This window comes from Macrotis lagotis, chromosome 6, assembly GCF_037893015.1.
Source record: "Macrotis lagotis isolate mMagLag1 chromosome 6, bilby.v1.9.chrom.fasta, whole genome shotgun sequence".
Taxonomy (NCBI): Eukaryota; Metazoa; Chordata; class Mammalia; order Peramelemorphia; family Peramelidae; genus Macrotis; species Macrotis lagotis.
In genome coordinates this window covers 29,105,469-29,119,712 of record NC_133663.1, presented here as the reverse complement: position 1 = coordinate 29,119,712, position 14,244 = coordinate 29,105,469, and the positions used below count along the sequence as shown (strand labels likewise).

The following is a 14,244-nucleotide window of genomic DNA, read 5'->3' as shown; positions in this document are numbered from 1 at the left end:
GGTGGGAATAAAAAGATGAAAAGGAAATGAATTCTTCCTTAATAGAGGTTACAATACTGTAGGAAAGATAAGTCATGTAAGGGTTAGGTTGATTAATTTACCCATCCCATCTCATTTAAAGTAAGTCATAAGATGTCTTTATATCTTATCTATGGGGAAAACAATCAATCTAAATTACAGGTTTGAGTTTCAGACAGCCAGAGGATTTAGCCTAAATGCAAAACATAAAACTAAAACTTGGAACTAAAGTGACAATGTCCAGGATAGGGTAAAGAAACTTGAATATGTTATATGAGTGATCTATAAATTATCAGGTAAGTTGAGAAATGAGTCATTCAAGAGGTTGGAGTAAATAGAGTGTTCCAGTAAAACAAATAAAGCAAAATAAAATAGCCCACCTCTTGAAAAGGAACAATATGGTTAGGGGATTGAAAAGGAGGAGAAACCTTGACTTTGTCCTTAGCTAAATCTCCTTATTTCTCTCTTCCCTTCCTCCATCCCACCCCAATCTTTGACTGGAAGAATATGTTTCACTTTTCAAAGGGGCCAGAAAATGACAGATTTCTTGTTTTCTTTTTCAATGTCCTAGGGACCCTTATGGGTTAGATGATGGCAAAGAGATAAGGACAGATTAGATATCAATTCATAATTACATAAGAAATCCATCAAGGAAACTGCACCATACTTAAGAGAAACTTCTTAAGCACTCTATAGCTGGGAAAGGAAAAAAAACCAATACAATCATCAGGAGCTGTGAATTATTCCTTTGTCACATATTTTTTCTAATCCTGAGATAATTTCCCCCAGAATCCATAGATTCTTGTGGGAAAGCATATCATAGACTTTTGGGGAGATGTTTTGAATTTATTGTCATATTGGAGCAACTTAGTATCTTAGTTATCTATGATAAAAACTACACTACTAGGGGTTCAAAGGTATGACATAAGAAACTTATCTCCAAATCCTCAGGAGTACTCCTAGAATCTTGAAGATGACACAGCCTTACTTCTGGACCTAAGATTCATTTTGAGGAGTGCAAATTGAATGCAGTTTATGTGAGTTATAGACACATGGACACATAACTATAATGCAAGATAGAATAGGAAAAAGGAATATAAGCTATAACATATGCTCTGAGAACTGAGTAAAGAAAGAAACTTCTAGGTGCAGAGAGGAGAGTGTTTGGTTGAAATACTGCTCAGGACCATAGATCATAGATTAAGAACTGGATGGAACTTTGAAGGTCATGCACTCCAAACCACTATTTTATGGAAGAGTCCCAGGGAGGTAAAGTGATTTGTCCAATGTCACAAAGGCAACAGAGATGGGATTCAAACCCAGGTCTTCTAACTTACTCTGGCTCCATACTGAAGGGGTAAGAGTACCTTGGGGAGATTAATTATGATCAACCCAGATAAGACTAAGACTAAGAGAACTAGAGATAACATGAAAAAGATAGATTTAGAAGATAATATATATCAAAATACATCAGTACTTTGGTGAAAGATTGCTTGAGATGGGTAAATACTCTTCTCAAAGAATGTGATGAAATTTAAAGTAAAATTTCAAGGATCTCAAGGCAACTACTCAGGAAGATCCAGTTCAAAATTCAACTTCAGACCATTACTAACTGCATGATTCCGATCAAGTCATTTAACCTCCATATGACTCAGTTTCCTTATCTGTAAAATAGGGATAATCATAATACTGGGATAATTTTAGGACAAAATTACATAATATTTATAAAATACTTGCCAAGCTCTGCAATGCTTTATAAATATGAATTGAATTAACTTCTTGGTTTTCCTATCGTTAAATAGAAATAATATTACTCACAGTATTTTCATGAGAAAAGTGTTTTGTGGGCCTGAAAAAGCCATGAACATGTAAGGTCCTCCTCATCTCTATCATAATCATTATCATCACTAATAACATCATTATCTAGATCATCATCTTTATCATTTCCAACACTATCTTTACCATCACCAAAATAATGTTGCTACCATCAACATATTTATCACCATCACTATCATTATTATCAACTTCATCCTTATCACCATCATCATCACTATCTTTATCACAATCATTATCATCACTTCAATCCTCAACATTATCATCAAAATTCATATTTTCAACATCATCACTATCTGTATCCTCATCGTTACCATCTTTATTATTACTCCTCATCACTATTACTACCATTACTATCTGCCCTGTCGTCAAAATCACCGTCCCATTTTTGATATGATCAAATCATCATCAGTCATTACTATCATCTTTATCTTCATCCCAAACACCACCATGCCCACCATTTTCTCTTTCTTCTCATTACTTCCATCCCTTTTTGTCAGAATCCTCATTATCCTTACCCCTACTAGTATTACATCCACATAGCACCATTACCACCTTTATCATGACATCATTTTCACTTGTCTCAACATCATGTAAAAACCAATGCAATCTTTTCATTGACTTTTGAAAAAAGTCAAAGAAATTTTAGTTAAAGTGACTTGTTTAACATTTTGACATAGATTGCATTGATGCATGCAAACTATTTTGGCTATTAACCAAAAGTTTCAAGCTGTTTTGCTCACATTGCTGCAACTGAATTTACATTGGGTATCCAAAAATGTCTTGGCAGTGAAAACCAGGAATGGAGTTGGTTATGCTATTATGACATTCTATATATTTTCATGAAGAATGGAGGAGTTACTCATGTAGGAAGACTAAAGTCAAGTGAATCAAAGCAGTTAATCAGTCAAATCAGTTAAAACCTACACTGTAAAATATTTTGCTTCTACAGTCACAACATATTCTGTTGAATGATGTGATAGGGATTTGGCCAGGAGGTGTTGTCATTTCCTTAAACTAAGAATCATATAATCAGAACTGGAAAAGATCCTCGATGTCACCTGAATAATAATCTCTCTTAAAACCTTCCCGATAAACTGTTATTTGGCCACTTTTTGGAAGAAATACATTTCAGGGAAGCCAACTTCCTCCTAAGACAGCCAACTGTCCTTGAGGAAAGGTCTTTAGGAAGGACTTTTCAAGCTGAAATTGTTTTTCTTGCAGCTTCCACTGATTCCAGTTCTTCTCTCTGGGCCAGAAATAACAAGTTGAATGTCTCTTTTCTATGAAAGCTCTCCACTTACTTGAAGATAGCTTTCGTATCTTCTCTGGGCTATTCACACGATTATTTCAACCAGTACTCACATCTCAAGGATACTTGCTACATGAGGCACCCTCTTCTGAACATTTTCAAGCTCATTGATACCCTTCCCAAAATGTAGAATCCTAAACTAAGCATAATACCAAAGATATTGTCTGATCAGGTCAGTGGCCACAGAGGTATCACCTCCTTAGATTCAGAACCTGTGACTTAATGAAACTTCAAATGTTTTTCTTAAATCTTTCTTCAGAAAATATTATCATGCAATGGATTTTAAAGATTTACTAAATAGCACATAGTAAGGAGAAGTTAACTAGAAAATGCAGGAAAATTAGCATTTTGATTTATGTTTTACCCTGTTCCTAAGAAGCAAGTGATTGTGATAAAAATAAAGGTGGCAGGTGATAGGGATGATCAAAACCTGGTAAATGTAATTAAAGTTACAACAAAGAGAGTAGTGGCAGTATTTATGGCATTGTTAATAATAATGGTATTCAAAGTGATGATGACAAAAACCTGAATGAAAATGTTTTATTAAAAAGAATAGCCTAGAACCTAACCCTCATGTAGTAAGGAAACACCATGTTGTTGCTTTTGCTGAGACGTTTCAGTTGTGTCCAACTCTCTGTGAACTCATTTGAGGTTTTCTTGGCAAAGATATTGGAGTGGTTTGATATTTCCTTCTCTAGCTCATTTTATGAGTAAGGAAACTGAGGCAAACAAGGTTAAGTGTTCGGTCATAGCTAGTAAGAGTCTGAGATCAGATCTGAACTTAATGTCCTTCTGATTCCAGGACTGGCACTCTATCCACTGCACCACCTTGCTGCCCCAAACACAATATATTAAATACTTATTATATTTTATTATGTTCATGAGATTATAGACTGAAATCAGGAAAGCCCAGACTCATTTCCAACTTCTGGTACTAGTCACCTGTGTGACCCTGAACAAGATACTGTAGAACTTGACCCTCGGTTTACCCATATGTAAAATGGGGATAGCATGATATGTATTGCCCTCCTTATAAACTTGTGTGAGGATGGAATGAAAGGATGGAGGTCAAGTGTTTGCAAATGTGGAAATAAATGCTAGAGTCAATTATCCTTCTCCTGCTGACCCTACCACTGTGATCAATCATTTTGACCTTGACGTGAAGAGCTGTCACTACCTTCCTGGCAACTAGGTCCTGTCCATCCAGATGTGCAGACACATTGTCCAGTCTTAGGATCACAGCTGGCTCCATTGTGACAGTTACAGACTTGACGGCAACCTTCACCATCAGGATTAAACTGGAGACCTAGGAAATGGGCAAGCAGAATGTAAGGAGAAAATTAGCTCTCACCAAAAGAAGGCTAATGACTGAGTCATATTGCATTTGAAGAATTTCAAAATTCTTTATTTTACACAAATCAGTGCTCTGAGGTAAGTGATATTATTACCCCATCAGACAGGTGAGGAAACAAGACTCCAAAGAGGTAAAGTGATTTTTCTCCAGAATATGTGGTAATGAAGTATCTGATCATTGGATTTAGATATAAGTCTCCCTGACTCCACATTGAATCCTCTGGAGAGGTAGCTAACTGGCACAGTGGATAGAGTTGTGGTTCTAGAGTTAGCAAGACCTGAGTTTAAATCCTGTGTGACCCTAGGCAAGACACTTAACCTCTCTTTACCTCAGTTTCCTCATCTGTACAATAGAGATAATGACAGCACCTACCTCCCATTAATATTATAATGATGAAATGAGATGACAAATATTAACACTCTGCAATCATTAAAAAATTAGCTATTATCATATAATTATTATTATGATTACTACCCAACCTATCATGTTATATAAAAAAATAACATATATGAAGCAACTCTTTTAACTGAGGTTTTTGGGGAAAGAACATATGAATTTCATAATGGAAGCTAACAGGAGTCCTCTTTCCACAGACTGTGAGATCCATCCTCCTTTGTGTACCAGAAGCCTTTTTGCATGGGTCTTCATCAAAGTCAGATAGGTGATAGATCAGCGGTGTCCCTCCTGTTCCCCTGAATGTCTTTGTATTAAACTAATGGTCCAGTAGAGCCAGCAGTCCGACAGGCTGATTATTTATTTGCAATCTGGGAAGAGAACTGACAGGTCCATTGTTTTAATTGTCCATTTTTCATGGGTTGAGGCATGATCTCACCCAGATCTTTGTTTCTTGGTCAAAGAATAAACATATCAGAGCCAGTATCCCAGAGCAGCTGGATCTTACTGGAGCCTGGGTCTTCTCTCAGGCTGCAACTGCTTCTGAACCATAGACTTTGGGGATTTTTCTTTGGGTTATCTCAGTATAGCATCTCCTTCCTCTCTTTCAGAACCAACCTATGATGTCAACTTGCTGGTCTGATTGTTCTTGGAAACAATGCAACCAACAGCAGGAATCTGAGCAAAGAAAACATCTAAGGGTCCCAGGACTCCCAAGGGGCTCCCAGAAGAAGGGCCTTGTCCCAGGCTCATTTAGAATCATGGCATACTATGTCTGGAAGGAAACTTTGAGATCATCTCAGTCAACCTGCTATATCTGAGGCCCAGCTATAGGGCTACCAGTGTTCTAGTATTAGTAAGTATTGGATCACTCACTCCATCCCTCTTTCCACTCTTTTGAGATTGTTTCATTGATTCATGTTGGAGAGGAAAACCAATGACCAACAGAAAACACTGACTGTATTTTAACCCTTTGAGATGCTACCATATGGGGTAGTAGTGTGAACTCAAATTTCTTTACTGAAGCTAACAAGGGTGAGCATGCGATACATGTAATTCTGTCAGGGATGTACCTATTTTTAGAAATGAATAAGTTTAATAAACACTTGAATTATTAGAACCCAGAATAAATTCCCTATTTTTCAAGAAATAAACAAGATTGAGGTATAATTTAAATGATAGAATACAAATAATTTATAATTTCCACTGTTTTAGAGTTAGAAGGGATCTTGGTAGTTGAGTTCAAATCCTTATTTTACAGATAAAGAAGATGAAAGACAGACTGCAGCTAGTCCTCTCTGCATCTCACCTCCCCCATTAGAAAGTGGATTATCCAAGTAAAGCCCTCTACTCACCACAGATCCAGCAAATTGGATATTTGTCTGGTGAGAATATAGAATTTTAAGCTGTAAAGAGGTCAAAGGGATTCTAACTCAATTCTCTTTCATACATATCAAAAATTGTTGTAGTTGGAAAGTCAGTTAGTCAATCAACAAATATTTATTAAAGCATCATTATGTGCACTAATGATATCAAGAAGAGGAAAAACATGATAGATAGTCTCAAGAGATCACATTCAAATTGGATAAATGACATACAAACAACTGTCCATATATGTTGTATACATCATAGATGGCAAGTAGCCTAAAAGGGAAGGCACCAGCAATAGGGAGAGTGGGGGAGGAATAAACAGGTCTCCTGTGGAAGAATGAATTTGGATGAAGGAACAACAAGGAACAGTCATTATGTCATGTCCCTCTTAAGTCTTCCAATCCCCAAACTAACCCTTCTCCTTCAAACAATCCTCAAATGACATGAATGCAAAACCCTTTACTGACATGATGGCCCTCTTCTTTATGCAATGACTTTCCTAAAAAATGGGGCTGGTGATCATCAACAATCCCTCTCTTATCTTGGCTCACTCCCTGTCTCCTGACACCTTCTCTGCTACTTACAAATATCCCATGTCTTCCCCATCTTCCAAAGATCCTTGATACTTCTCGGGCAATATCTCTCGTTCTCATTTCTGCTAAACTCCTTGAACAAGTCATCTAAATGTTTCCAATTCCTCACTTACTACTCCCTTCTAAACACTGCTATCTGGCTTCTGACCTCATCATTCAACTGGTACAGTTTTCTTCAATAGTCTCAAATTCCCAATAGTCTCTTTTTTGTTTATTTGTTTGTTTGTTTTGCAAGGCATTGGGGTTAAGTGGCTTGCCCAAGGCCACACAGCTAGGTAATTATTAAGTGTCTGCAGTTGGATTTGAACCCAGGTACTCCTGACTCCAGGGCTGGTGCTCTATCCACTGCACCACCCAGCCGCCCCTTCAATTGCCAACTATAACAAACTTTTTTCCCCCTCCATTCACATCCTTCATCTCTGCAGAATTCGCCAATGTCGAATAGCTTTTCCCGGTTACTTTCTCCTTTGACAGGTGACCTCAAAGGGAAGGCACCAGCAATAAGGAGAGTGGGAAGAAATAAATGGGTGTCCTGTGGAAGGATGGATTTGGACTAAGTCTTGGAGGGATCCATGAAAACTGGGAGGGAGAGCATTCCAAATTTGGGTTTTATTTTGGTTCTCCTCTTACCTGACCAAATGGATCTTAATCTCTTATACTGTATTTATATTCTGATCATGTGCCCTGACTTTGGGTGACCTCCACATCTCTAGATCCTCTCAGATTTGTCTCTATATTATCTCCCTTGATGATGTCATTAGCAGTTCCCATGGGATCAGTTATCATCTCTAGTTAGGTGATTCCTGATCCTTATATTAAACCTGAATTTTTCTCCTAAGCTCCAATCTCCCATTTCTTTTTTTTTTTCCTTTTTGCAAGGAAGTGGGGTTAAATGACTTACCCAAGGTCACACATCTATTAAATATCAAGTGCCTGAGACCAGATTTGAACTTAGGTCCTCCTGACTCCAGGGCTGGTGCTCTATCCACTGTACTACTTAGCTGCTCTGAATCTCCCATTTCTCTTTAAACTGGATATACTGAATGCATTTCAGATTTCCCATGCCCAAAACAAAAGTTATTATCTTTCCCTTCTGAACCCTCTCTTATTCTGAATTTTCCTATTAATGATGAGGATGTCATCATCTTCCAAGTTTCCCAGGTTTTCAGTTTTAATATTCTCATCCAAAAGAGCAAATATAAAGTCAAATATTGTTTTTTTATTTCCACCACATCTCTTCCTTATGTCCCTTTCTCTCTGCCCATAGAGGCACTAGATCAGTTCAGGCTCTCTTCATCTTATAATTGATTTTCCTGCTTCAAGTCCTTCCCTTCCATTCATCTTTCATACAGAAACAAAAGTTATCTCCCTAAAGTATAGGTCTGACAGTGTCATCCCCCTGCTCTCATACACTTTCAGTAAACTCAGGAGGATCCCTATTAGCTACAATATCTTGCAATAAAGATCTTTGTCACTGATGGAACTTCACCACCCTGCCTCTTTCTTCCTTCCCATTTTTCTCCAACATTTCTTCTCTCTATGTGCTCTGTGGTCTGACAGTACTGGAGTACTTGGTGTACCTTGAACATGTCTCTCCGTCTCTAATCTCTATGCTTTTGCATGTGGTCCCATCCCCTCACCCCTGCCCCTAGTCCTTTCTCCTCTCTTCCAGTCCTGGCCATTTCTGGCTTCTTTTAAGCTTAAATTCCACCTTGGCAGGAGGCTTGCCCCTTTCTATCCTCCCTGTTCCTATTCCAAGTCACTTGAGCTTTCCCCTCTGTTTCTCCATTTATATGTAGGTCAAGGATGGTTATTGGTTTGGTCTTGCTTTGTGTTCTGTACTGTTAGCACAAGCAGGTACCCGGCTCCTAGGACACCCTTCATTTCTTTAACTGACTAATCAGAGCTGAATATATTATACTAGATGAAGTCTTCTCAGGGCAGATCCCCCCAAACCGCCTAGATCTAGGTGCTATTCCTCTTTTAATAAAGTCCAAGGTTTCAATACATTTCTTGACTGTGCTGTATATTGTTGACTTGTATTAAATAAACTCACATTGAGATGTTTGGGCTATAAGCAGTAGGTACTAGATGCAGGATGGAGACCCAGGTTCCAGGAATCCACAGCTCTTTGCCATTCTGCTATGCTGTTCTAAGATCACAGCATCCTAGGACCAGAGGTCTGGAGTAGGAAAAGACAAGAATATCATCTAATCTGACTCTGGAACCTGAGATCTAGAGAGGCCAGAGACTTCCCTATTGCCTAGGGACATTTGTATCTGGTTGCCTGCCTCTGCCTCTGGCATTCTTTCCAGTTCACCAAGCCATCTCTCAAATTCCAACTTGTGCAATTCTGGGCAGGCCTGGAACCACATCAAGGCAGAGCAGTTGGCCAGCCACAAAGCATAATTTTAGGGAATTAAAAGACATCTTGACCAGCTCCCCAATTACTCCCTCCACTGATCTACTAATGTTTCACCTATCCCTCCTCCCTGTCATGGAATTCTGAACATTAGATTTACTAAAGGGTTAGACAATAAAGGCAGGGACACGGTCCAGAGAAAGGCCACAACAAATACTTATTTGTAACTTAGCACCTAACTTCTAACCCTTTTTTATTAAAACAGATCAGTTTATTACATTACCTCCCCTTCACCTTGTAACACAGAATATTGGTAGCAGTTGGGAGATGGAGGAGAGGTGGTAGAGCATATCTACAGCAACCCAAGGCTAACATGACATTTTCCTCAACATGCATGTAGAGTGTAAAAACCAAGATCTCTTTTACAGATGCGAAGATAAAGACTCAGAGAATGCTCATTCACTCTGCTAGGGCCACAGAGGCAGTGAGAGAACAAACTGTAGGTGACAGCAGGTAAGTGGTTGGTCAGCTCTGAGCCCTGGCTATCCCACAGCAGCCTGTGGACGTTGGAAACAAATCTGCCTGCTTGTCAGGATCATCGATTTTGAGTTGGAGGGCTGAGATGAGGAAATCAAGGCTCAGAGCCTGGGGATTGTGGGTCTCAGTTTTCTCAGGTGGTTTCCATGATATCAATGGCTTCTTTCTGTTGATTATATGAACCCAAGCGCATCTGTAATGATCCAACTCAACGGCTGCTGATTCAATCCTCTTTCCACAATGCCACAGATTGCACTCAACTACCTTTATATAGTGTTTAATATAGAGCTCTAATAGGACCAATACAAAATAAATATTTGTTGAATGAAGGAATGATTGAATGAATGAGAATTAGGCTACATTATTCTTTGCTTTGCTATTAAATTTAAAGTGTTGGGTTGAATTGATTAAAGTAGGTATGGCACAAAATAACACACACATACACAAAACATGAGTATGAACAATCACTACTCTTAGTGATCTGAATAATTTAAAGGAATTGAAGGATGTGGTCAGGGAATTGTAATCATGGAAGCAAAAAATTGGGGAACTGAAAGGGCCTTCATCTAGTCCAACCCAACTGGCCCAACTTGCAACCTAAAGGAATCCTCTCTATAAAATATCCAGGGTGTCTAGCCTCTACTTAAAGACAGCCTGTGAGGAGGACCCTATCTTATTTTGAGGCAATCCATTTAACTTTGAAACAACTGTCTCCTTGTTAGAGAGTTTTCCTTGATATAAAATTTAAAGCTATCCTTTAATGACTTCCTTTCATTGCGGCTTGTTCTGCCCTCTTGGGTCAAACAGAGTAATTCTAATCTACTTTGAACAACTCTGCCCCATTTAAATCCAATTCACAAGTAAGTCGAGATACTGCCCAAGGAAGTCATTTATCTTCTTTAAAAATGAAGGATAAGCAACAGCAATAATCTTTTTTGTGGTAGCACTTCAAATGTTTTGGGGAAAAAAATAATATTCTCTTTGTAGCCCTCATTTCCCAATCTTCACTTCTTTAGGGTCTTTGGAAACCCCAGGCCCTTTACCATGTTATCTCTTCAGGTTGTCAATATTCATTTTAAACAGTGTCATCTAAAAGAAAATACAATTTTCCAAATTAGGTCTGACTTAGGCAAAATACAGAAGGGTAGCCATCTTCTCATCTCCCCTTCTCCTAATAAAAACTCAGAATACATTGCCATTGTTGGTGATCACATATCATTACTGACTCAGATGGAGCTTTCGTTCTATCAAAAACCTCTAATTTCTTTTCAAACTGTCATCTATTTCAGTTGCTATCAGTTTTCTACTCAAGTTGATTTTTTTTTTCAGTGCTGTAATTCTATGATAATTTCCTGAATGTTTCCCTCAGTTCCTTTAAACTATAAAGATCCATGAGGGAAGCAATTGAACATACATATAGTATACATAGGATGACTTGGTAATGACAGTGGATAGAGTGTGGGGCCTGAAGTCAAAAAGACTCATCTTCACAAGTTCAAATATGGCCTCAGACACTAGTGTGTGATCCTGGACAAATCACTAAACACTGTGTACCTCAGTTTCTCATCTGTAAAATGAGCTGGAGAAGGAAATGTCAAACTACCTCAGTATCATTGCCAAGAAAACACCAACTGGGCTCATGAAGAGTCAGAAATGACTGAAAAACCACTGAATAATGAAAATGATATCATTTTCATTATTCAGTGGTTTTTCAGTCATATCCGAAGTCATATATAAAGAGGTAAATATGGATATGTATGTCTATTTACCTCTTTGGAATATCATCTAGGTGTTATCTAGACTTAGCTCAATGATATAGCCAGTCTAGATTTTTCTTTTAATCCAGGGCTTTCATTCCTGTGTTAATGATTCCATCCAGTCTCAAGTCATTTGCAAATGTATTATACATGCCATCTATGTCTCACATGCCATGTTTGACCCATTGTCATCAATAATATGTGATACATTAACATTTCCATTATGTCTATGGGCCTACTCACCACAATATAATCAAATACTAATACTCATAATTATCTTGGCAACGAAGAATAATATTATTTAGAATCAGCAAATTGAGTGAAGATGGATGGGCCTTAAAAAGGTACACTTGGAGGGCAGCACCAGGATTAGGAAGAAGGGATATGTTTATAGCAGACACAAGATTTTTAAATGCATATGTACAAAAACTTCAGGCAAGCTCCATGTTCCTTTCTTTTGTGTCTTTGAAATTGTGGCACATAGCAAAGGGATTTAGAGTTATATAGTCCTGGATTTGGATTCCACCTTGGAAAATTATTAGGTGTGAGTTTCTGGGCAAGGCACCCAAAGCTTCTGATCATCTTTCCTCATGTGGAAAATGAAGATAATAATACTACCTACCTCACAGGTCAGTGAGGATCAAATGAATTCATGTAGGAAAAGGATTTTGCAAAGCAAAAAATTCTATTAAAATGAGAGCTATTAATATTCTCTCATAGACAAAAATCAAATGAAACAATATGGACCTCCTCCTCTAAGGAACATTAAGCAGGTTTCCTTTGCTTTCCAAAGGTTTTAGTTTTCTTTTGTTTTAACTAAACAGTCCTGTCAACTGGCAGTGATCTATTTTTCTAGTTTAGTATCCAAGTGGTCTCCTCCCTATGCATCATAATATTTTTGCTAAACTGGTTCATCCATCATTCCACAGACATAGAGATCTCTGAGTCCTCTCTCATGATTATTTCTATGCCTGAACCTCCTTCTCTTTATTTTGGTATTGGTAATCTTACCTATCCTTCAAAAAGTCCACTTTATATCCCCTTCCTTCAGGAAGACTGACTTGACCTTCCAGTCAGAAATTATTATGTCGGACCAATGTCTCATGCCATATGCAAAAATAAGGCCAAATAGGTAAACAAAATAAGGGAGCATGGAATAATGTACCTTTCAGATCTATGGATAGAAGAGTGTATGAACAAACAAAAGTCCAAGAAGCTGATGGGAAGTAAAATAGATAATTTGGATTGCATGAAGTTAAAAAGCTTTTGAAGAAATAAAACTAATGCAGTCAAAATTAGAAGAAAAGCAGGAAAGTGGGGATGTTTCACAGAAATTTCCTTAGTTAATGACCTCGTTTCTCACATTTATGGGGAACTTAGCCAAAGGATATGATAGACAGTTTTCAGAAGAAGAATTGTAATCAATAGTCACATACAAAATGTTCTAAATCAATATTGATTATAGAAATATAAATTAAAACAAACCTGAGGTACTATTTCATACCTATCATATTGGCTGACAGGATGGGAAATGAAAATGGCAAATATGGGATGGGATGTGGAAAAATTGCATTGTTGGTAGAGTTGTGAACTAGTCTAATCATTCTGGAAAACAATTTAGAATTGTACCCAAAGAGTTAAAGAAAAACTGTTCAAATCTTTTGACCAAGCAATAACATTTCTAGGCCAGTATTCTAAAGGGATCAATGAAAAAGGGAAAGGACCAATATTTACAAAAATCTTTATAACTGCTCTTTTATGGTGATAAAGATTTCAAAACTGAGGGGTTAACCCATCAATTGGGAATGACTGAACAAGTTGTGGGATATGATTTGTGATAGAATACTATTGTGTTAAAAGAAATTATGGTAGATGGTTTCAGAAAAAAACCATTCGTTCCATTCTATTACATTGTCTCATTCACATATTTAATCATACGAGCCTTTATTAAGCACTTTATATAGGTAACGAACTAAGAATGCAAAGAAAAATATAAAAAGTCTTTTTTCTTTTTTTTAGGGTTTTTTTTTTGCAAGGCAAATGGGGTTAAGTGGCTTGCCCAAGGCCACACAGCTAGGTAATTATTGTCTGAGACCGGATTTGAACCCAGGTACTCCTGACTCCAGGGCTGGTGCTTTATCCACTATGCCACCTAGCCGCCCCAAAGTCCTTTTTCTTTAAGGAACTTTCATCCAATCTGGGGACAGAAGAAGGTAGAAGAGGCTATGTACACATAAACATACAAGAGATAGAACTATATCATGCATGTATCATACATAATTCACACAGATATGAATACACACATACATGTATATACATACACGAACACAGTTTATACACGCATCTATGCTCGCCTGTATCCACACATACAACATGTATGCACATACACATGAATCTAACAATTGGGAGTTATTAGAATGTGAGACTGACTCCATTTTCCAATAGTGAATAGCATAGGACCTGATTGTTAGAGGAAGCCTGCTTTTCCAAGAAGTGAAGTGAAGAGGAAGGGCATTTGTGGCAATTTGTGACCAAAAATTTGGTATCTGGGTCAAGTGGATCATTTTCTCTGGAACCTAAGAGTTTTTGAGTTTGAGTTAACCAGACCCAGAAAGACTGGCTTTCACTAAGTTGTGAAGGACTAGAAATGTCAATCATGTTTTTTCCAAGAAGAAATAGGAAGTCAATGAGGATTCTTGAGCAGGGCAATGGTG

General features: G+C 37.7%; 1 protein-coding gene across 1 annotated transcript in view; it reads right to left on the bottom strand.

Annotated features, from left to right (window-relative positions):
* LOC141492103 (uncharacterized) overlaps window positions 1-14,244 on the bottom strand; it is a 280,770-nt gene that overhangs the window by 71,687 nt on the left and 194,839 nt on the right. Inside the window, exon 15 of the mRNA XM_074192728.1 lies at window positions 4,341-4,469. Within this exon, the coding sequence (XP_074048829.1) occupies window positions 4,341-4,469 (129 nt within the window). The remainder of the gene's footprint in view (window positions 1-4,340; window positions 4,470-14,244) is intronic.